At 38.0% G+C, this 25,804-nt stretch overlaps 1 protein-coding gene across 1 annotated transcript; it reads left to right on the forward strand.

Moving 5' to 3' along the window:
* Positions 1 to 14,613: 14,613 nt before the first annotated feature.
* On the forward strand, positions 14,614 to 15,584 carry LOC145805381 (uncharacterized). The gene is made up of 3 exons (XM_082900502.1): positions 14,614 to 14,884; positions 14,955 to 15,464; positions 15,568 to 15,584. The coding sequence occupies exons 1-3, from the start codon at positions 14,614 to 14,616 to the stop codon at positions 15,582 to 15,584; spliced, it is 798 nt and encodes a 265-aa protein (XP_082756628.1).
* Positions 15,585 to 25,804: the final 10,220 nt, after the last annotated feature.

Genomic DNA, 25,804 nt, shown 5'->3' on the forward strand with positions numbered 1-25,804 from the left:
ATTTAACTTTTCTACTGGCCTTCGAAGATGGACCAGTCAAGTACTGCTTTATTGGATGCCTCCAATCTTATTCTTGTAAGTCATTATGATTGACTTCCAAGATCACATTCCTTTTATTCAAAGGTTGTATTAATCTCTGATATGTTGTTTGGCTTATGTCCCTTTGGGTATTATCCCTTCTCTTGAAGTTTGAAGCCTTTTGAGCCACATCATTGGCTCTAGTGTTCAAGAATCTTGGAACATGGGTTACATTTGCTATTTGAAACTGAGAAAGCAAATGTAATGCAACAACATAATATGGCAGGATACTTATGCTTTGACACTTGAAAATTCCTTTCACTTGGTTAACCACCAATTGAGAATCTCCAAATATGTCAACTGCATGTACTTGTAATCCAATAAGAATCTCTAATCCCACAATTAAGGCTTCATATTCAGCCTGGTTATTGGAACAGGTAGCTTCATCTACTCTAAAACCATGGGTAGTTTCTGTCCCCTGTGGAGACTTGATTACAATACCAATTCCAATTAACCCATTTGCTTTCGACCCATCGAACCACATTTGCCATGGCTCAACACTGGCCATACCAAGTTCCATTATCTCCTGGCTCTCTGTTTGAGATGGATGATCTGCCAAGAAATTGGCTAAAACCTGCCCTTTTACTGCCCTTTGAGGGACATATTCTAGATGAAATTCTGATAAGACAAGCATCCATTTGCCAATTCTTCCCCTCAACATTGGTCTAGATAGCATATATTTAACCAAATCTGTGGTTGCAATTACCAAGACAGTTGTAGGCAAAAGATAATATCTTAATTTTATTGCAGCAAAATACAAAGCAAGACACAGCTTTTCAACAGCTGAATATTTACATTCACAAGAATTTAAAAACCTACTAAGGTAATAAATAGCTTGCGCCTTGCCTCCTTCATTGTCTTGGGCTAAGAAAGCTCCCAATGAATCCTCTGCTGCGGCTATGTACAACTTCAAGGGCTTGTTCCCCTTTGGTGGCATCAGCACTGGAGGGTTAGCCAAGTAGGCCTTGATACCTTCGAAAGCAATTTGATGCTCTGCTATCCACACAAATTCCTCTTCATCTTTCAGCCTTAACAAGGAAGAAAATACTTTAGTTTTCCCTGTAGTGTTAGAAATGAACCTTCGAAGAAAGTTAACCTGCCCAAGGAACCTTTGTAATTCTTTCTTACTTGATGGGGGTTTGGCTTCAATGATTGCTTTGGCTTTATTCTGATCAATCTGTATTCCTTTCTTGTGAACAACATAGCCCAAGAAATTTCCAGATGATACACCAAAAGCACATTTAAGAGGATTGAGCTTTAACTTGAACTTCCTCATCCTTTCAAAAGCTGCTTCTAAGTGAAACAGGTGCTCTTCCATGGATTGGGATTTAACCACAATGTCATCAATATAACATTCCAAATATCCTCCAATAAGATCATGAAAGATAGTGTTCATGGCTCTTTGATATGTAGCTCCAGCATTCTTTAGACCAAATGGCATTTTAACCCATTCAAAGGTGCCAATATTCCCAGGACATCTGAATGCTGTCTTGTGGATATCTTCCTCTGCAATGCAGATTTGGTTATAGCCGGAATGCCCATCCATCATTGACAAGACTTGGTGACCTGCTGAGCTGTCCATCAGCAAGTCCACTATAGGCATAGGGTACTCATCTTTGGGAGTCGCCAGATTTAAATTTCTGAAATCGATACATACCCTCATTTTGCCATTCTTCTTGACTACAGGCACAATATTAGATAGCCACTCGACATACCTGGCTGTTCTAATAAAACCTGCCTTAAGGAGTCTAAGGATCTCTTCCTTAACCTTCTGAATTACTTCTGGACTCATCCTCCTTGGTTTCTGCTTGTAAGGCTTGAAATTAGGCTTCATGGGGAGCCTATGTTCCACTAATGACCTATCCAATCCTGGTAGTTCATTATAAGACCATGCAAAGCAATCTTTGTATTTCTTCAGAACAACCAATAGCTGGTTTCTGTCCAGAGCATTCAAACAAGCACTTATATAAGTGGGCTGTTGTACAGAACCTTCCCCTAGATTTACTTCTTCTAAAGGGTCTTGTGCATGAGAACTCCCTCTGGTTTCTTCTACCTTTGAAGTGATCTTCAAGCTTGGTTCTGCCCCCAGGTTCTTCAATTCAATATCTCTGCCCTCCTCTTCATAGACAAAATCTGTCCACAAGGCTTCCTCTTCCTGTATCTCCTGGACTTTTGTTTCAATGTCCAAGGCACAGTACTTACCAAGAGTCAAGACTCTAGCCTGTTGCTTCTGCTGTTTGCAACCAATTATCATGGCCTCTCTCTCTTGCTCCTGAACTTTCTGGACTATTGCTTTTATATCCAATGCTGAAAATTTAATCAAAGCCAAAGACTTGGCTTCTTGTGGTTCCTCTCTTTGCCTATAACCAGGCATCATTGTCATCTCTAAGGACAACCTCTTCATCAGCACTTTCTTGGACTAAGTGCTTCAGGTGTGTCACCTCCTCATCAGCCGTTACTTCGGCTGAACTGTCATCTTTCATCAGTATACTGAGTGGTGTCACTCCCTCAATATACAATTTAGCCTCCGCAAAGTCTGCACAGGCTATGAAGGATTGAGGATCTGCATCGATTTCCTCTGTCTCTCCATTGCCTAAAGCCATCATGATTTTCTGATGTAAAGAAGAAGGCACACATTTGTTAGTGTGGATCCAATCCCTTCCAAGCAAAGCATTGTATTTAGCATTACTGTCGATTACGAAGAATGCTGTCATACAATCCCTGGTTCCCACACTTAAATTAATGGGTAGAATCCCCTGAGCCATTTGCTTATCTCCAGCAAAACCAGCAATGGTTGTGCTGGTTGGTATCAACCTGGGATTCTTTTTTCCTAATTTCTTCAAAGAAGATTTTGGGAGTAGGTTTACTGCTGCCCCATTGTCTATCAGGACTCGGTTCAGTTGTATCCCATCAAAGAAAGCCTTGATGTACAAAGGTTTGACGTGCTGCGTCATCGAATTCAAGGGGTACTCAAATGGATACGATAGATTGATGCTTACCACTTCCTCACTTTCATATTCATCTTCCATCGGGGTAACCATTTCGAAATTATCTTGCACCATACTTGCTTGTGAGTCTTCACTAGAGATCTGAACTGGATCAGCTTCCTGCCCCTCTTGATTTTCATCTCTAGCTTGGAATTCCTGTGGTAGTATGTGTACCATGTTCACTGATACTGGGGGAAACGAGCCAAACTGGATGGCTGGCTGTACTTGTTTCCCCTCTTGGTTACTTTGGTCGACTCCCTCAGAAACATCCTGTATGATGCATTCTGGTATTTCATTGCTAACTGATCCCTTCGAAGGATCTTTCTCAACTGGCTCTTCAGTCAGAAACGTTTGTTCAGCCATGAAGGCTTCGAACATCTCCTCTTCCATCATTTCTTTCTTTTGGCTTGTGCCAATCTCTTCTTCCGTCTCACCATCACTCTCCATCAGAGTCTTCTCCAAACCAGCTAAACTAGACTTCTCTCTGGCTGTTAGTTCGGCATGAACCTTAGCCAATTGTTCTCGGCTGCAGACCACTTTGCTCTGTGGAACCGGCTTTGGAGCATGGTCTGACTTTGGGTTCTTCCTTCCTTCCGTTTTGACTGGTGAAGAATTTTCTCCACCCTTCAGATCTTTCTGGTACTGGGTGTACCTGCGCTGAATTTTTCTCCTCTGTGATCTTGAGATGACTGGGACCATGCCTGGTTCCCTCGTCTTTGGGTGTTTAAGCAGCACCCAGTTATTCGGAGCCACCATAGGAGGCCTGATCATCCTGCCTTGGTTTACAACATCTCCTCGAACAGGCAATTCCCTAGGTTTGTTTTGCATTACAAACCAGTCTGGGACTCCAGGTACCCATGAGCTTGCTGATTCAAATGCTGACCTGCCTTTTTCCACCTTCGAAGCCATCTTCGAAACTGGCCGTGAAGGTAAGTGCTTGGTTTTGTCCTCATGTTTTGAATCTGATTCAGACCTTCGATAAGGGTGACCATTTTCTGTCCTGCATGAAGCTGGTCTAGGGGGCCAATCTCTGGCTTTGATTCCATGAACTGAACCTCTCTCCAGTTTTCTTTCAGAATGGCTACTCTCCATTCTATAATAGTTATGTGGCCTGGATTCATGCAAGAGCTTCTTGCCTTTGTCATGCATTCTGTTCACCACAGGCTCAACCACTGGTGGTCTCTGCCTATCACTAGCCGGATACGGCCTTTTGTTGTAAGCATTGGTTGACTTAGGACGTCTCTGAACATCCCTGTAGTATTGCTTCCCATCAGTTGGAAGCCCCTTCAACCACTTGTAACTGAGTCTGCACCTGGGGCACATTCTCTGCATCACCGCTGCTTCTAAAGAATCATCATCCAGTGATTCTTCATTAGAACGTTCCATCTGGTGCGAGAAACCCTGTTCAATAACTGGTGGGCTTCTAGTATTCTTCTTAATGTTGGTTTGATTAGCAACATGCATCTGCACATTGACTTCCTCCAATTCTGTCAAGGACAAGTTCTGGAAGTCTGATGTAATGACATTGGCTGCTGCCTCTCCAACTTCTGGAAAGGGATCACTGTCAATTCCCATGGCTTTTTCTGTTTTAGCTGAGAACTTCAAACTTCCTTTTCGAATCTGTTCTTGGATCCTGTCTCGAAAAACAATGCAGTTTTTAGTCGAGTGAGACCAAGAATTATGCCATTTACAGTATACTTTTCCTTTCAGTTCATCTGGAGATGGTAGTTTTACTCCTTTAGGTAACTTAAGGAAATTAGCTGCGAGCAAATGATCAAAGATGTCATCTGCTTTTGTTAAATCGAAAGAGTATTTTCTGTGAAAGTCTTTCTTTTTAAACTGATGGTCTATAGTTGTATCCTTATGAATTAATGCTTCACAGATTACAGGTTCTTTGCCTACAATCTCTGCTGCATCTATTTCATAATTAGGATCTCTATAATATGTCTTATATGATGCATTATTTCGATCTTGTTCCTCTTCTAATAATGCTTCATATCGAGACACCTTATAGGTCAGTTCGACCAAATCTCTGAATTCAGTTGAATCAAACTTCTTTCGAAGCCTGAATTCTAAACCATTTTGAGCCAATCTGACGAATTCTGGCTCTGGCAGGATGACTCTACATTTATTTCGAGCCCTTTTAAATCTGGCAATAAACTGAGTAGCCTTTTCTTCAGGCCTTTGACTCAATCTAGCTAAATCTGCCATAGATACTTCTAGCTCTGATTGGAAGAATTGGGCATGAAATGCCTCTTCCATTTGTTGTCAATTTTGAATGGAGCCAGGTGTAAGGTTGATGTACCATACAAATGCTCCACCTGTTAGGGAATTTGGAAATAATCTCAGTTTCATATAGTCATGGTTAGTAAATTCACCGCATTGAGCAGCAAACCTAGCAATATGTTCTATCGTTGATTGATTTCCAGCCCCATAAAAAAGGGTAAAATCTGGTATCCTGAATCCCCTTGGGTATTCATGTACCCTATCCACCCATTCTGAGTATGGTTTTCTGTATATAAGAATCTGGACCCCCCGAGCCATTGGTCCACATATCTCCCTAACAATATCAGCAATCTGGTCTCTAGGGACCATATTTTGTGCCTGCTGAACCACTACTGGAGGGGCAAACACAGGATTTGGTGGACAAACTTGTGCTTGTGGTCCTCTTGGTCCATAAGGTGGTAAATTTGGGGCTGGTTGTCCTTGCGGTGCAAGTTGCTGTTGAGGGTATGGGTAACCTCTTTGAGCATGACCTGCGAAAGGACCTGCAAAAGGTGCTGGAACAGGTGTTGTGTCTCTGCCATTTGTAGGAAAACCCTCCAACCCCCCGGGTGTAAATTCGAATAAGGGATTAGTGTACCCCCTTGTGCCAGGTATGGCTTCGAACATGGGATTTGTAACCATTCTTATGCCGGTTTCTTGTATTTGGCCAGATCCACCAACTTGTGTGGCTTCATTATTAAGTACTGAGGCATTTTGGCCTGCTATAGGCCTTGAAATGGGTTCATACCAAGACTGAGGTGATGGTCTTTCAAAGTTTTGGGTACTAGTTTGACCGTTAGAATGTCCATTAACTTGCATAGGCTGTTTTTCTCTAGCCAATCTTTGTTGGGGGACATTTACAACTTCCTCCGTGTGTCTTGTGTTTGTGGGTTGGTGGTTATTCATTCGATCCAAAAAGGATGCTGCCCACCTTTCCATTGTGTTCATTAATTGTTGTCCCATGGCATTTACTAAACCATCCCATGGATTTGTTGGTTGAGTAAATGGCACAGTGGATGGTCCAATTCCTTGGTTTCGTCCAGTAATATGAACATATGGTTCTTGTCCAGAAGTACTAGTCTGTTCGACCATAGGTTCTGACAATATAGGAGTTTCCACAGGATGTGTTACCACATTATCCTCTGGATTTGGTATTTCTACCTCTCCTTCCACGCCTTCTTCCAAGCGTTCATTTTCTCCTTGTCGTCTTCTTCTAGCCATTTTTAATTATGTCCCACTGGGCGTGCCAAAAATATATGTTGGCTTTTTGGCTTTTCGAAGGGTATTTTTGTAAATGTGAGCGTGCCAGCAAGGATCAATCAGTCCTTACAGAAATTGTGATTGCCAACCAATTATCAGACGATTGTGTTTTAGTTCTTTTCAGCCTCAATGAAGAGGACTTTTACTGGTGGCTTGACTTAGGAGAAATTAAGAGAAATAACAGTAATACGAAGAACAATTGAAGTATTTCATAAAAATGAACACTTACAATGGTCCAAACTCAGCCTCGGAGAGGTTTACAACAGCAATCTACTTGAATCTACTTGAAGCTACTCCTATGAATCGAAGTACAGTGCGGGTATTTAAAGTGCAGGTATTTAAAGAACAGGTATTTAAAGACTGGAAATGTAAAAGACTGGAAAAGAAAATATATGAAGTAAATGACTGATTTGTATGATCTGAGTCCCCTTTTTTTCTCTGGGGGCTGCCCTGCTATTTATACTCGTCAGTGATGACCTTCGAACTGCACTTCGAACCGTCGAACTGCTCCTCCATGATCGCTGATCATGCTTCCTTACAAGTAGGTCCATTACGCCATTACTGGCAGTTGAGCTTCCCTCTTGTACTTGAATTTGAATATGAGTAACCGTTGAAGATATGTCATCTTGCATCCTGTTATTGATCTAGTGTTACTCAGATCATGTGAGGACCAATATTTATTGCCACGTGTACGATCAGGATTAAAGGCTTGAATAACCTTCCTTTATTACCCTTACTCTGCCACGTGTCGAACTGTAACTGGCTTTTACAAAATATGTAGCCAACATGAACAAAAAACAAAAGATCGGCTTCTAGTTAACTTCCAATCCAAAAATGAAGCTGCCACTTGCAAAGACATAACAACGCGTTATCAAATTATTTTATTCATAAAAAATAATATACAAATCCATTTCTTATATTAGAAAAATGTTCCATTTTAAAAAGAAAAATGTATAAGAGATAATTGACTAATAATTAAAGATTTCAGAAAAAAAATATTTTAAATATTTTAATTGATTATCATATTATTGAGTTTAAAAAGTGAATCTAACACTACTAAAAAAAGTACTTTTTGCGACCGCTACAAGCCGTCGCAAATAATAAAAAAACAGTCGCAAAAGACTTTTTGCGACGGCCCATGCGACAGCAAATGAGGGTCACGAATGTGGGGGTGGCAAATACTTTTTGCGACCGCAAAATAACAGTCGCAAACTATTTGCGACTGCCTAACCTACTTTTTACAACAGCTATTTTGCCGTCGCAACAAAAAAAAAAAAAAATATTCAAAAACACTTTTAGCGACTTCTTTTTTACCGTCGCAAATAATTATTTTTATAATAAAATCATATATACGTTTATTACAACAAAAAAATCAATTGCAAACACCTAACAATTTTTTTTAATAAAAAATAACAAAATTAACAAATTAATTTAAACTCATAATAGAAATACATTCACATATGAGTGTGCAAACAAAATATAAACTTTCATACATGCAAAGAAATATCCATCAACCATCCTTAAAATATATTGTGCTAAAAGATTCAAGTCCTCAAAAAAAAAAAAAAAAAGAAGAAAGAAAAAGAAAAAAAAAAGAAGAAAAGAAAAGAAAAGAAAAGAAAGAGCAACATAATCTCAGTTTGGCTCCCAAACATCAGCCGCTCGATTATATCAACTACTCCCTCAACAAAACCTGCAAAAACATATACACGTGACTTGAAAATTTAATGCAGTTTAACTTGAAATAATAAAAATAAAACTATTTGAAAAGAAATTGTCAAGAGAAAAAAAAAAGTTCATTCTCTAAATTCTTTTGCTTGGAGTAAAGTACAAAAATATAGATGCCAATTCGTAATTTGCACAAATAAATAGACAAGAAAATGGTCACCCAATCCAATCAGATTAATGAATAAACCAAAGAATTTGAAAAATGAACATGATTAACATAATCTTTGTCCTAGCATAGATTAATACCAAAACAACAAGAAGAAATTTGACTTCACTATTTAGAAGTTCACATCAAGTTCCTGACTTCACTATGTAATTCAAGAATTAGCAATGAAGAATTTTGGAAACCTTTTATCAAAAGAGTTGCCCATGTGTCGGAAATAATAAGCACCATCAATGCAACTAACAATCTGCCATAGGAAGGTTATGATTTATGTATATTTCTTAATTCAGAAAAAAAGAAGCCCATAGGTCCAACATTCCACTAATTCCGATGCTTACAATAATTATATGAAAGCCCACATCATCCAACATAACTATAATGACCAACACTAACATGCTTCTTTCTAAGTCACTTCATCTGAAGCGAATGGTGACAATTTCAACCATGTGTGTGTGTTAGAGAGAATTCAAAGCCATCATCCACTGGTATTTTTCAAAGGCTTGCAACTTTGAAGTAAATATTCAACAACAATTCAACTATCAATAGCAAAGCCTGTTCATCATAAATTTCTACCATTTAATTAAACTAAGCTTTCAAGATCCAAATACATATGGAACGGCCCATCAATTTGACTAAATTCATAAATACTTGGTGGATAGTTTTTTTTTTAATTTTATTTATTCTTCTGGGAAAAAGAATTGATCAACAGCAAAGGACTTATGGTATTTGCATTAAACTAAGGGAAGATTACCAGCAAGCTCTAAGGACCCCACTCCATATATAAACAAACATTCATTAAAAGCAGAGAAATAGGTTAGTATAATGTGTCAATAATTTCCTTTTGAAGAGCAGAGTGGCATACCTATTCATTTTCTTTTGAAGCTTGTTGCCCACTAGATGCATTTGACACCTACAATATGTTAGTATAATGTGTTAATAATTTCCATATGTATATATACAAATTGATGAAACGTAAAATTCGTCAATTTGTAAGTATTGTACCTCTCTCAAGCTCATACTCCCAGATGCATATGCAAATTCGTAAAATTCGTCAATTTAACATAATTCTGCAGTAGTAACCAAACCATGTATTCATTCACGAGTGCTAGCTCTATTATCCCTCCATCACTTAAAATTTTGTTACAATATTATCCCTCCATCACTTATGATTAGTATTTGAAATGAAAAACAATTTATGTGTAAAATTCAGGGATCAAGGTGAAATTCAAAACAAATTATAGAGACTAACAGGGTATTATACCGATCGTTCTTGTAGTTTGTTTTGAATTTTACTTTGGTCTATCTAGTTTTACACATGATTTTTTTATTTAAAATTTTAGCAACACATGATAGTGAGATCACATTACAATAAAATTAAAATATAACAACTGAATTATTTAAATTAAAACTATAAAAACTAAAATGACATTTCATTCAAAGCAACGAACAAAAAACAAAAGATTGGCTTCCATTAAACTTCCCAACCCAAAAATGAAGTTGCCACTTGCAAAGGCATAACAACGCGTTATCAAATTATTTTTTTTCATAAAAAATAATATACAAATCCATTTCTTATATTAGAAAAAGATTCCATTTAAAATATATATATATATATAAGAGATAATTGACTAATAATTAAATATATAAGAATTTTTTTTTTTTTAAATATTTCAATTGATTATCATATTATTGAGTTTAAAAAGTGAATCTAATTTTTAAATTTGAATAGTAATTATTTTTTTATTCAACAATCCAGTTTCACCCAATGACTACCATGACCTTTGGGGTCCGTTTGGAAAGAAGGTTTGGGTTGGGTTTGGGTCATTTTAGTCACAAAAAGACAAAATAAGATTTTTAGTCCAATAAGACAAAATGTCACATTCAAACCATAATCATTTCATTTTTTCTCTCACAAAAGTCAAAAAAGTCAAAAAGCCTATCCCAAATGAGATATTTTAGCCTTAGGCTAAAATAACAAAAAATTGAAAAAGTTAAAAAGCCAATCCACATTCCAAATGAAGGCTTAATAATTTACTATTATTTGTTTTTTAAGTTTTCACTAACCTATAGAAGTTTTATGGACCAATTTTTATTTTATTTTCAAAAGTAAAAATTTTATCGCAAAAAATATTTGGAGACCAATAGTCAAGAAGTCATCCAAAAAAATAAAATTAAAAATAACTTTGGCTAATTATTTTTTAAAATATCACTAATAAATACATTGTTAAGAGCAAATTAATTTGGTGCCAAATATGTATTTTTTTTGAGACAAAAGTTTTAGTCACAAAAGAATAGCAATTCATCAATAAAGATCTAATTTTGTTATTAAAAATACAACAATAACACTTTTAAAAATTAAAATATTTTATCCTTAAAGTGTAATTTTGTCTCTAAATTTTTTGAGCATGTTTGGTTTGCTCAAAATATGTTTTTGAAGAAAAAAAATTTCCAAAAACATGTTTGTTGAAAATTTTTAGAAAAATATTTCAAAATCACTTTTCTCTTCATTACACATCAATCAATCATTTTTTCTCTCTCATTTCTTATTCTTAATCACTTTTTCGTTCATTCCTATCTAATCAATTAGAAAAATAAAAAATAAAAAAAATTAGATCATCCCAAACTCCAAAACTATTTTCAAAATGGACTAAGCTTCAAAGGTACTGTTTGGCCCGTAAGGGCCCACCATTGGTCCTGTTTCGATAATCTAAACCGTTCAATGTGTAGAAATTGTCGAGTACTATATACTTGTAAAAAATTACATTGATCGGATATCGATATCTATCTCATCATATCAGATTTCTGTCAACCATTTATTTTTTCACCGTCCATTTTTTTTTTCTTTTCTATACAAAACTGATTTGATCACATAACTATCGATATCTGATCAACATGATTTTTTTACAGGCATATAGTACTCGACGAGTTCTACACAATGGTTCAGATTATCAAAACGGGACTCGTGGTAGGCCCCCACGAGCCCAACAGTACCCTTTCAAAATATATAACCAAACAAATTTTCAAAATTTGATCAAAATATGACAACTTTCGTCAAGAGAAAAAAAACATATATACAACTATATATACGACTTTGAATTAGACTAAGTGTCATCGACATCATCTCCGGCCATCGAAAAGCCACCAACATCATTATTATCCTCAGATTTGTGTTGCTACAAAACTGAATGCACTCAATATGTGTAGATCTACTGGAACCTGAGCATCTCAATGGATTCAATTAGTAGCGGATGGCGAAGATTGATCTGGAGAACTAGTTTCTAGATTGGAGGAGATTGGAGATGATGGTGGTGGTGGTGGTGCAGCAGTGGCGATGGCGGCGGTGTAACAAGGTCGATGAATCGATGATGAAGAGATAAGATGAAGAAAAGAGAGAGAGAGAGAAAGAGAGAGAGAGAGAGGGAAGAGAGAGAGATAGAGTGAGTTGTTTAGGGCTTAAAGCATATGTATAATGTATTTATAAAGAAGGGGATTGAAGGAGATTGGAGATGATGGTGGTGGTGGTGGTGGTGGTGGTAGTAGTAGTGGTGGTGGTGTGGCAGTGGCATGGCAGTGGTGATGGCGGCAATGCAACAAGGTCGATGAATCGACGATGAAGAGATAAAACGGAGAAGAGAGAGAGAGAGAAGGGAGAGAGAGATGGAATGAGTTGTTTAGGGCTTGAAGCGTATGTATGATGTATATGTAAAGAAGGGTATTTTGGTCATTTTGTTTCAACTTGTCCTTATGAACAAACTATTCCAGCACTTGGATCATTGATCAAAGAAAATTCAATTTTAAACTTTCGATCTGAGCGCCTTTATTTTTCTTTATTTTTGTATTTGTCAATGATCCCCTTAAAAAAAAAAAAAAAAGAACTAGAATGTTGGCATACCGTTTTTTTTTTTTTTTTTTGTTATTTATTTTGAGAGTTTATGTCCAAATATTTAGTGTAATTTTACTTACAGTATACAAAACATAAATTAACTACTTATTTGGGGATCCAGATCGACTGAAGATCTTTATTTTATAATCAATGTATTTGGCTTAGGGGGACCTACATGTAGGTCTTAATAAGTGGATTTATTATCTAATAGGTCTTACGATAATTAATGGCATTTTTCATCAAACACTATTGAAAAATATCATTAATTGTTAATTTTCAACGACAGTTTGAAAATTGTCACAAAATTTGTCATTAATTATATGTTTTAGCGACAGTTTAAAAAACTATCACAAAAAAATGTCACTAATTTTTTTAGGGACAATTTGAAATTTTATCACAGAAAAACGTCAATTATTGCAAGTTTTAGCCACAATTTACGAAAATCGTGATAAAAAAATTCACTAATTGTCTATTTTTAACGACATATGTAAAAAATATCACAAAAAATTATTTTTAGCGACAATTTGGCAGGACTTATTTTTTCAATATGACTTCATGGGAATTAAGTTTAACTATTAAGAACAAAAATTTAGTTTGGGTGAAATGAAAAGAGGAGATTCGACAGAAAGTCCAACTTTCACAAACAAACAATATGATCAAGCAACTGTGGTTGGTATCCTATATTTTAACAAATTTAAGAACTTTTTTGGATGTTGTAATGTTAAGAAAAAAGATCAAACACACTGGAATTTGGATTAATAACCTTAAAACTTGCCACTTAATCACAAGAATCAAATTACAAGTATCAAGCATTACAATCGACAAAGTTCAAGGTACTGGTTACAAAGATTAACTGGTAAACTACTCCTAAGTGTAAGAACTACTCGTATGGTAAACTAATATACTCCTAGATTTTACTAGTGTTGTGAATTTGGTTGAAAGTCTTTCTCTCTTTGAATATCCAGCTGTTATATTGCTTCACTGGTCATACCATGCTGCCACATATCCATTTGTTGATGTCTTCCATTTGCCTATGATCCATGACTGCTGCAACTGCAAAAAACTTCCTTTCCCTTTGGAATTGGCACTATTGTGCCGTGCCCCTAATCTTCCTTTTTAGGCCAATATCTTCATGTCCACTATTTTTGGACCCTTATTATTCATGCTCATGTTCTTTGATTTGCCTGTCGACAGAGAATTTAAGTTTTTGGTGCCAACAAACCTATTGATAGTTTATCCTTTGACTTATTTTTCTTACAAAAAAAAAATATTATAAATGTGATTGTGTCAACAAAAATTAAAGAATTCTTACGGATTAAGTCAAACCAATTATCAAACGTTACACAAGATCATAATTGATATATTTGATTCGGCCTAAATTTACATCTATAGAGTATCCAATGATGGACCGAGGGGGGGGAGGGGGCTGGTAGGGGCGACCGCCCCCCTAAAGTTTTGAAAAAACCCCTGGATATAGTATTAAAATTATAAATATTTTTAAATTATATAGGTTCGCCATCCCAAAGTTTTTGCAAAAAGTTTAAGAACCGCCACCCCCTAAATAACTAAAAATTTTAATTATTTTTTTGATAAATACTAAAAATAATAATAATAATAATAATTTATTTTTTAAGTATGATTACTTTTTATTTTAAATTTAGTAATGTTAAAATAATTGAGAATTTATTTGTTAATATGTTAAAGTCATTTTCGTCTGATTAGGGCCCAAATTTTTTAATTGTTTGGTTATAACTAAATAAAATAAAATAAAATAAAAAAATAATACTCACGTGTAACCTGCCCCACACTTGAGTTGAATCTTGCCATGATTTAATACTCATCACACAGATTTGCTTTACCAAATCAAGCACAACACATTGAGAAGATAGTTGAGAAACAAACTTCTCAACAAGTTGCAAAAAACCGTTTGCGGTTGAAGACTACAATAGATGCTATCAAATGGCTTACATTTCAAGCTTGTGCATTTAGAGGTCGTGATGAAAGTCATGATTCTAAAATCGAGGGAATGTTATTGAATTGATAAAGCTCTTGGCATCTTATAATGCGGATGTTGCAGATGTTGTGTTACACAAAGCTCATCAAAATGCTTCATACTACTCACATCGAATTCAAAAAGAGATTTTTAGTATTTTCTTTGACAAAATACAAAGATTCATTCGTGAGGAGATTGATGAAGCAAAATTTGCATTATAGTGGATGAAGCTCGAGATGAATCAAAGAGGGAGCAAATGGCCATTGTTTTAAGATTTGTTGATAAAGATGGTTTTATAAAGGAGCGTTCTTTTGACATAGTTCATGTATCGGATACAACATTAGCAACTTTGAAAGAAGAAATATGTATTGTCCTATCTCGTCATAATCTCAGTGCGCAAAATATTCGTGGTCAAGGGTATGATGGTGCTAGTAATATGCGTGGAGAGTGGATTGGGTTGCAGGCCTTATTATGTTCATTGCTTTGCCCATTGACTCCAATTAGCATTAGTAGCGACAGCAAGAGAGGTTATACCTGTTGCCCAATTTTTTTCTTATCTGGCTCTTACTGTTAATCTATGTGGCTCTTCTTGTAAAGGGTATGATCAGTTAAAAGTTGCTCAAGCTGAAGAAATTGCAGCAAAACTTGCCATTGATGAAGTTGAAACTAGTAAAGGCAAAAATCAAGTTGGGACATTGAAACAGGCTGGAGATACTCGATGGGGTTCTCACTTGGGATCTATTTCCAGTTTGATAAATAAGTTTGGTGCAACTTGTTCAATCTTAAGTAATGCCATCAATGATGGAGCCATTTCTACTCAACGTGCAGATGCAGATGGAGTTTATGATAAGATTACATCTTTTGAGTTTGTGTTTATCTTACATCTTATGAGAGATATTATGGGGACTACTAATGATCTTTGCCAAGCTTTGCAACGTAAATCCCAAGATATATTGAATGTAATGCATCTAGTGTCAACTACAAAATCACTTGTTCAAATATATAGAGAAGATGGATGGATTCCTTTGTTGGAGAATATTCAACTATTTTGTGGAAAATATGACATAGATATTCCTGATATGAGTGCTCGTTACACATCTAGTAGAGGTCATGCTTGTCACCAAAGAGATCACATTACTATTGAGCACCATTTTCGGGTTGATATTTTTACAATTATATGTGATTCTCAATTGCAAGAATTGAACAACAGATTCAAAGAAGATGTGATGGAGTTGCTTATTCTTAGCTCTGCTCTAGATCTTAGGGTGTCACACCCCACGCTTTATTACTCGGAAACCATTACCAAATTCATTAAGTTTATTCAATTTCAGAGATAACATGCGAAAACTCTTTACATCATTTGTAAGAATAAATAAAGATTCTCTCATTCGAAACGCAAATTAAATGCAACATGTACATAACTAAATAAATTGCCCGCAGGCTTACATCTTTAAAGTAAAATGAAGGGTTTAACTCTTTTTACATCAATGGCAGTCTGCCCACAAATAAAAGGCCTCGTGGCCAACACATAAAGAAGATCCTTGATCTTGAAACCTATCTCGACGTTCACCTGAAAAAGGATTAGCAACGTGGGATGAACATAAAGTCCACCAGGGATCTTAACATGTTCTTAAACAATAGCAATTTACAGATAGCTATGATCATGAATGCTTAGTCTCATACTGCATAAATAATGTGACGGTTTATACAGAAATATATGCATATAAGAAATCTTCTCCAAGTCATTCATTTCATTCAATAACATAAGCAATTCACTTTTCTTCCTTCTTGATACATTTTTTCCAAAATTCATATGACTATAACAAGTTTTTGAAGAAAAACAATTTTACCAAGCCCATTATGTTTTCTCTCACTTTCCATACTTACACGTGATTTGCCTTTTCAAAAACATGTTCACAAATATTCAAAGTCTATCACATTTTTCACAATCTCAACACAATATTTACGTCCATTTCCAACACATTCATAACATACAAATATGCCTTTAATACAAAAAGAAAACAACAAGCAATCAATAACTATCTGCTTCAACAATTGAGGCAATACGACGTTCCAAAACAATAACCATCATAACCCGTGATATACCCAGATACACTGAGACAATAATGATAAATGAATTTTGCTCTACCTGCCTCAAGCACGGTAAGCCAATGATACACATTTTCAAAACAAAATGCCAAGCCAAGGATACACCTTTCTATAACAAAATGCCAATTTACCAGATACTGGCTGGAAGGTAATGATACCTCTGCCAAGTTCTCCAGGCGCTAGCTGGAAGGTATTGGTACCTCTCATTCGAAGCGCAAGCACCTTTCCAATCATCTCAACATACTATGATGCATAATAACACAAGTGTAATACATACACAATATTATTCAACACAATAATGCCATCCTCCACCGATGACCAAGGATAAAACCTTTAAGTAAATGTATTAAATACTCGTAAAACAACAATCCAATTCTCGCAAGACTTTCTGTCCAACAATAATGATATTATGTAAAGGTTCCAAAATCCGACCTCAAGTTCATTATCAATTTAAAAGGGTGATGATTTCATTTTCTTTAAAAAAGACCACTTTCCTTTATTTTTCAATCCACACAACTCTAACCATTTTCTAAGAATTCATTCTTGTCATTTTACAAAACCAATTCCAAATCCATTCTCTTTATTTTACAAAACCAATTCCAATCACAAATTATCAAATCCTAGATCCCCTTTTAATAATTAACAAATTATCAATTCGTTATATTTAAATATAATTAACCCAACACAATTTAATGCTCAAATCATAAGACCCAATTTAATCTCAAATCAATTACCAAATCATTAATCAAATTTCTTGACTCATAACATGATTATTTCACAATTTCCATCCTCTTTATCCATTAAGCATTGTATAAAAAGAAAATTTAGGACTTCACCTCTTTCTCAACGTAAATACGTTAGCCACTCCCCAATTTAACCCAAACAACAACCAAGTTCACAAAATTTCAATCTCAACTACCAAATCTTAGATTCTCTATCATGATTTTCGGAAAATCCACAACAACATGGTTTTTATGCAATAAAAACTTACCACATGTCTATCTATAAAAGAGGTATTGAAAAAGATCAAAGAAATCCCTACCTCTTGAAACGAAGGGAAAACAACCCAAAAACCACCGGCGATGAAACCACGAACTACTTGGATCAATACGAAGCTCTTGACAAGCTCTACACTTAATCTCAAAGGAGCAAGGCAATGAGATGCTCCTAAGTGAGTAGATCTAAAGATCTTTGAGCAAAAAGTGATTTTGGAGAGGGAGAGAGTGACTCACGGCTTGGAGAGGGAGAAAGAGAAGAAAAAGTAAAGAAAAGGTTAAGTGAGGGACCTATTTATAGTGCTAGGTCAAAGTAAAATGAAGTCCCAAAGTCAATCCAAAAGATCAAGTCAAAATTCCTAAAAAATAGGGTAAAAAACCAGATTGAAATCTGGAAAAAAATCTGTAGGGTTTGACCCTTGCAACACAGAGGTCGACCTTATGAAGAAACTTATGTTTAACAGCATGCAAGGGGGTCGACCCTTCGACAAGAGGGGGTCGGCCCTATTTTCCAACAACTAACACTCAGACATAAGAGGGCCAACCCTCCCCAGACTGGTGTCTATCCTATTTTCTAGCAACATCTCTAGGAACTTCACCAACAGGTAAGGGTAGACCCTTAAGAAGGCTGGTGTTGACCCTTGAATAGAATTTCTAAGTTCCCAAACAACTTTTCAACGTAAACAAGCGTAAATGAACAATCCCAACAAGTTTAAATTAATTTGTACTCCTTCAAAACCAAGATACAACAACACCAAAGATTTCCAAAACAAAATAAAGGATTCAAATACACTTCTCAAAAGTTTTAAAAGGGTACAAGTGCTACATAGGGATGATTACAATTCGTTCAAAATTGAAGATATATGCTAGCTTGAAAATCAATTTTATCCTAATGACTTAATAGAGCAAGAAAAAATACATTTGAAATTCCACTTGCAAAATTACGAGATTGACATCCTCAAACCTCCTAAGTTTCAGCAGTTGTTGACAATTTCTGAATTGTGCCAAATGTTGGTAGCAACAAGGAAGTCAACAATTTATCCTCTTGTTGATAGATTAATTCGTCTTGTTCTAACTTTACTAGTTTCTGCGGCAATAACAGAACGTGCATTTTCAGCCATGAAAATTGTATAGACTAGATTACGCAACAGGATAGAGGATGATTTTCTTTCAAGCTACTTGTTAACATATGTTGAGAAAGACATTGCTCGAGATTTTGATGTAGATTCAATCATAGATGCTTTTTATGTTATGAAAGAACGTCAAGCACAACTATAGATGCCTGAGTAGATGTGTAAAGCAAATAGTTGTTTTTTTGAAAATTAATATGAATTTACTAGAACATATCCAATTGTATTTTGATAATATTTATAATTATATACGATAAATAGAAACATCTAATTATATATTTTTGTGATATTTGAGTAGAAATTGATATTGTATATCAAATGCTCATCACAAATTTTTTAATTGCATATACACTAACCCCCGATATTAGAATCCTGTGTCTGTTCTTGAAAGTATCACAAAAAAAAGTTTCCATTATCAATCAAGAACAAATCATCAAACAACTACAATGGTCTCTCATAGCGTCTTTCACAATCTCTCACCAAACCAAGTTGTTTTTGGACAAAACCACAGAGAGAGAGAGAGAGAGAGAGAGAGAGAGAGAGAGAGAGAGAGAGAGAGAGGGTATGGTTTTGGTTGAGTTGTTTTGGTGTGCCTTTAAATATTTGGACTGCTAATACCTTTTACAAGATTGTCAATGTTTGGGGACTGGTCGTTACGTTGGATGAACTTACTTCTCATGGTTCATCCAGTAATTATCAACTCCTCTCATGGCTCACATTTTTCAAATTGGAGGTGCATATGGTTCAAAAATAGTGATTTTCATATTTTTTATGGTTACTTCTTAAATGGTGAGGTATTCGTTGCTCACCAAAACTTTTTTGTTTCATTTAAGGTTATTAGCATAATTACTCGTGCTATGCACTGGTATAAATAAATAATCAAAAATTAATTTTTAAAATTAAATAACAATTTAAGAAATTTATCTAGAATATTTAGTAAAATAAATTAGAATCAATTAAATTTTATTCATTTTTATCACAGTTATATATAAGAGAATTTTTTTTATTCTTATGTCATTAATTGTGTGCTCTAAGTTCTTAATAACAAATACATGTATGTAGACACCCCATTTTTGACCGACCTTAAGACTCAGACGTCACCGATTGAGTGCTCGGTGATGTTGCATTTTGTACTCGTTCAGAAGTCTCAGAGTCGCGGCCATGAGCCCTGCCTCGGTTTGCGAACCAGGCTCGGTTTCCTCTATTTTCTCTCACCGAAGGGAGGGAGAGGTCCCATAGACCATCCCTCAGTGGCCGTGGGCTACATTTTGTGGCTGTAGGCCATTTTGCCCATTTCGGAGCCTGGTTTCCGGTTTTTCGGGACCGTTGGCCGTGTGCTTCGGTTCGGGACCGCTTAACCATCTCCGTTTGTTCTGGTTTTTGGCATACATCTCATTTACTCCCTTTCGAGAGACACTGTGGTCCGAGAGACCAACTTCGTGGTTGAACACCACTTTCGGTGCCTAATAGTCAGTTTTCGGGGCCCCAGGCTGCGCGTTTCGGCCCCCGAACATTCGTTTTGCATCGGTTTTCGTTCATTTTTGGCAGGTACCTCTGTATCATCACCAGGAAGGCCATAGAAGGGTGGGAGGCCAGCAATTATTTTAGCAACCAGTTATATTCCTCCGGCGCCCTCCGACGCCCGTTTTTCTCACTTCCAAGCCAATGTTGACCACCTTAGGGTCACTTTCTTCAATCCTAACCCCCATATTTGTGTTGTACACACATGGGAGGACACCAAAAGTTGGTGGCTGGCCAGTAATTCCACCTGACCCTTTTGAACCCTCCTTAAAAATAGCTTGTTTTCTCTCCTGGTTCACTGTTGCCAATTTTGAACCACAGGGTTGTGTTGAGGGCACCTAGGAGGACACCAATTTGTGGTGGCCGGCCATTAATCTTGCCTGACCCTTTTGACCCTTGGCCGGTCGGCCATGGGGGGTGGCCGGCCGGCCACCTGCAGCTCCAAAAACTGGCCGGCCTTGTTCCTTAGGGTGAGTACATTACAGCTGTATACTTTTTTTTCCCCAAAAATCTGTATCCGAGGGGAACAGCTTTTGGAGGGAAACTTGGTGTGTTTTCCCTCCTTTTTTTCCCTCAATTTCTCCCCCATTCTTGCCTACATATCAGAGGCTCCAGCTCTGATATTAGGGTTGGAAAATTTCCTCTCAAGCCCTTGGCACTATATCTCTCTCCATCTCTATCTCCAAGCTTCCATCCTTCAAACCCTACACCATCTTACACTACACCACCAAGCCCCACCCTTCCATCCTTCATTCCAGCAGCTGGAGGCTGTTCTTAAAAGCCTAAAGAGTCACAAACTCAAGCCAAGAAGCTATCAAAATTTGGTCTTCAAGGGTGAGTAGCATTCCCTCTCTTTTGAGCTTATTCTTGTATCATTTATAAGCCATACATGCTTGCTGTTTTGAGCTCCGGCCCTAACTGAAAGTGGAATTATTTTGAGCTCTTTTTCACTTTTGTTTAAGGGCCTCTCACTTTTTGAGGTCCCCTTGATGCACTTGCTTCATTATCCCTCTTGTATGCCATAATCTTGCATAGTGTTTTTGGCCTATGTATGATCTGTTTTGGAGCAATATGTAAACTGTAGATAGGCTTATTTTGAGCCCTTCTTCAACATTGAAGAAGGGCTCATCACTGTTTGGGACCTCCATGTGCTACTTGTCATTATACCCCTCTTTGGTCCCCATTTTTGCATGATTTATTAGCCTATTGTGCTTCTATTTTTGGGCAATTTTCAGAACTGAAAACAGTCTTATTTTGGCCTCCTATTAATGTTTCATTGAGGGTATTTCACTGTTTGAGACATCCTTTATATAGTTTGTGTTATATCTCTCTTTTTGGCCATATTTTGCATAATATTTTTGGCTTGTATGCATACTGTTTTGGGTCCAGCCATCAACTGTAAAATGCATTATTTTTGGCCCCTCTTCAATGTTGTTGAAGGGCCCCTTTGTGTTTAAGGCCAGAAACCTTCACTTGCTTCTTTGTCCACCTTTGGGCCCATTTCTTGCATGGGAGTTTAGCCATACCTGTGCTGGTTTTTATGGTTTGCCATAAACTGTAAAAGATCATGTTTTGGGCCCCCTCTTCAACTTTGTTGAAGGGCCCTAATCTATTTGGGGACAGCAGCTGTGAGTTGCTTCTTTATCTCGCATTTAGGGCCATTTTTGCATGCTAGTTTTGCCCTATTTCTGTTTGCTGTTTGGCCATGCTTAAAACTGTAAAAATGCTTATTTGGGGCTGCCTTTCTTCTGTCTTTTCATTCCATGTACCAATTATGCATGCTTTGTATAGCTGTAAGCCATTCCATGCATCGGGTGTCATTTCGCCTTGTTTCGGGGCTGTTTTGCCCCTCATTTTGCTACTATTTTTTTCATGTTTGCATATCATATTCCATGTCTTTTCCATGTCTCATTAGAGTGGCATTTCGGTGCCTGAGGGTCGGTCCTCGGTTTGCATGCACGCGTGCACGCATTTTGAGTCATCTTGTTTTCATCTAATGGCCTCCTATGTGAGTGTGGCTGAGGCTCTCTCATGTTGGTGTAAGCCCATTATTGCATTGCGTATGCCATTTCATCCATAGCATTGTGTATGCTCGGTTGTATATTACCTCGTCCAGCGTGTATGCCATTCCATGACATTGTGTATGTTAGGATTGTATCTTAGTTGCATTTCATGCATGTCATGCATATTGCATCGTGTTCGGGATAGGAGTTAGCCCAGACACGGGAAACGAGGTGCGTTTCGTACTCCGAGTGACGGAACGTGTCTCAATTCCCTAGCCGCCAACGCTCCGGATCATCCATGATGGAGTTAGGTCTTGTTATGTTTTCATGTGCATTCATTTCATATTAATTGTGCAATTCGACTCCTCGGCCATCATGCCTCGATATGCGTGCTTGGTGGCACGAAGATCGAGGCATGCATACATCTGTGAAAATACATTGCTATGCCCCTTTCCTGCTCTCTGTTGCAGCAAATCAAGAATCAGCGGTCTTCCGAGGCTTGGCACGCATTTCAAGAACAGGTGCAAACAGAGGCTAATTGGGGCATCGTCATGGATTTCCGCGCAAAGGCAACCCGGGCATGCATCATTCATCATCCAAAATGGAATCAAGGCAGTCCCTGGCTTGTATGCCAGTTTATTTATTTTCTTAGTTAATTTGTTAATTAATTAGGAATTTGTACATTATTTGGACTGTAATATTCGGACTGTACTATTCTTTCATTCGGGATTGTATATTATTTATTCGGACCCTCTGCGCGAGGGCACAACTGTAATAAGTGTGCGTGTGTGTTGTATATCTTCCAACCCCACGTCTTTCTCCTTTTTATTTATCCGCTTATGATGGTTAGATTAGGGCATATTTCAATTAGCATACAGTATGATAGCATGTTTGCATTTATTCATCTATCTTGCATGCACCGGGCTTGGCGCATCATACTAACTGCATTGTATTTTTAATTCCAAGTTGAATACATGTTAGCTGTAGCATTCCATATGCCATGCTTAGAATAGCCGAGCCTGCTATAGTTGCATTTTTGCATGTGTTGCATTAGGCATTTCTGTATAATTAGGATCATGCATGGATTTCTAATTAGTTTCTGTTTTGGCTTGGAGTACTCGGTAAGTTTTACGCTTTAGCATCCTTGCATGCGTGTGAGTGAATGCCATGACAGTATGCTTACCATGAGGCTAATTGATTATGTGATATAACTGCCTGAATGCCTGTGGGTGAAGGTTGGGTTATTTGAATTGGGACAATTCATCAAATGTGTGTTTTAAGCCCACTAGATAGTGGCAAAATCATGTTTTCTAAGCCCACCCGAGGGTGGCAAATCCACGTCTTAGCCTACTTGCGAGTAGCACCATCAAACCATTTTCAAATAAACAAACATGAAATGTTTTGTTCCAATTCAGGCGATCCAGTCTATACTTGTATGCTGTGCGCATCACATAGTAATCTAGGCTAATAACTGGAATAAGAACACATAATGTTTTCAAAAACAGATATCATGGTTAGTAGAGACCGATCTTTGATCGGGCGAGCGGGGGTGCTCACGAAGTGACCTTCCCCAATCGTACCCAAGTTCCTAAGCCGAGGCAACTTTAGTGATGACGGACACGTGGCCTTAGGCAAACGAGTCAGGGTTTCCTAAATTTCCCCAAAATAAAATATTTAGGTGGTGACTCTGCATCTGGCAAAGCAGTCCATGTTTGGCACTTCTTTCAAAAATCTGTTTTCTCAAAACGATTTGTCGGATTTGGACTCTTTGGTTTCAGACTTAGAACCATGACAATTTGAGAGTCCTGAGCTGTAGTGACCCCAAATGAACAGAACGGGACTCACCCTCCCGGGGCATTCGGGGACGTCTACAGTTTCTGGCGACTTTGCTGGGGATTTAGAGAACTTGACTTGAACTTATGATATCTGTTTTTGACTACGCTTGTGTGTTTCTTTGCATTGCATTTGCATTGGTGCGCCTAGGACACCGTGTTTGCCATCTGCTATTCCTGAACGGTTTGCCGGAGGCTTGTCTTGTCAAGGCATGACCATAAGGCTGACCGGTTTTGGGCTCTGCCAGTATGGGAACACAAACCCCGATTTTACCGGGGCACCCTTTTTGACCATTCGACCTAGTGCATATTCAGATCCGTAGTGACCATTCCAAACTAGGACAGGTTGCTCACCCGTTTATAGGTTGTTTGAAACCGCTGCATGCGTAGTGAAACCCTAGCTCCTGACAAAATAGGACAGGGAAACCCTACCCCAACATAGGGGTGTTTTGGCTCTCACTTATCTGTTATGTGCTTTAGAGTGCGTCTCTACAGGAATGCATGTATCAGTGTATGAGTTTGGGCATCAGGCCTGCGGGCATCAGTCAGTGATTAAGAATCAGTTATCTGCGGGTATCAGAGATTCAGTTTTTGGGGAACAGTGATTCAGGGATAGTAATCAGTGATTGAGAACAGTGTGTATTCAGCTTATCGACTGTGTGTTGTTATGCCCGGCTGTGTGTCATGCATTTATTTTAAGCTGTTATGCTGTCCGTTTATCTGTTTATTTATTTCCTTATTGCTTTATTTATCTTTTTACTAGGGGCAGTTCTAGCACAATTGCTTCCAACCCAGTAGATATTCCCCGAGCACTTTGGACACGAGGTCGCCGACTCAATCGATCCAAGGATCTAATTGACGGACAGCCAGTGTTTCATTCTCTACCCCCCGTTATCAGAAGAAAGCCGAGAAAGCGCAGTGTATCTGAACAAAGGTCGCCAGAACAGTGGTTTCCCCCATCAGCGGACAGTCGGATCGAGATCCCCATTGTCGCTATAGAGATAGATCTGCCAGCAGTTCAAATTGATAAAAACAGTATGGCGGCACCAACAGGAGTTGAGGAGATGATGCGCCAAATGCAAGAGACCATGCGGGCCATGTAGCAGGATGCCATTCGCCGAGATGAGTTCGCCAAGCAACAGGCCGAGATCATGGCCCAGCAGGCCGAGCTAATTACCAGACTGCAACAGCAGAATGCGGCATCTGCTTCACATCAAGTCCTCCTCCGCCAGGGGCTCCATTACTTGAGCAGGCACCAATTGTCCAGAACACTCTGCCAAACACCCAGAATACCGTGCCAAATATCCAAAACCTACAAAAGGACACGAACCTTACAACGGGGCCAGCTCCGCCCCCGCTCCTACCTCAACTGTCCAAGACCCATACACCCAACCACCCGGACTCTCCCTTCGAGTTCGAGATAGACCACACAGCTCTGAAACTGAGCAAGCTTGAGAAGCTCTTCAAGAAATCGCAAGGGGTAAAGGCTATTCCGGATATCGAGGATGGATATACCGACGTGGCCGTAACATTGCTCGATAGGTTCAAGATGCCGCAAATTGACCGCTTTGACGGGTCCGGGGACCCCATGGTCCATCTTCGACTATTCTCAGACATCCTGCGGCCAATGGGCCTAACCCGACCACAAAAGCTTTCGCTGTTTGACCGGACTCTGTCGGGTGTAGCCGCCATCTGGTATGCAAAGTTAGAAGATGAGGTAAAGAGGAGCTGGGATGAAATGGCTGAGGCCTTTGTCGCACAGTACTCGTACAACACTCAGATTGAGATTACAACTCGTGATCTCGAGACGACAAGGTAGGAGCCCAAGGAAACGTTTTCAGATTTTGTAACCCGGTG

This window comes from Camellia sinensis, chromosome 13, assembly GCF_055761805.1.
Source record: "Camellia sinensis isolate YWXY chromosome 13, ASM5576180v1, whole genome shotgun sequence".
NCBI classification, from domain to species: domain Eukaryota; kingdom Viridiplantae; phylum Streptophyta; class Magnoliopsida; order Ericales; family Theaceae; genus Camellia; species Camellia sinensis.

Excerpts from the sequence above, each read along its gene's own strand:
- LOC145805381 (XM_082900502.1), top strand. The coding sequence starts at position 14,614 with ATGGCCATTGTTTTAAGATTTGTTGATAAAGATGGTTTTATAAAGGAG. Across the intron at positions 14,885-14,954 it reads TAGTAGCGACAGCAAGAGAG|GGTATGATCAGTTAAAAGTT; the intron begins GTTATACCTGTT and ends CTTCTTGTAAAG.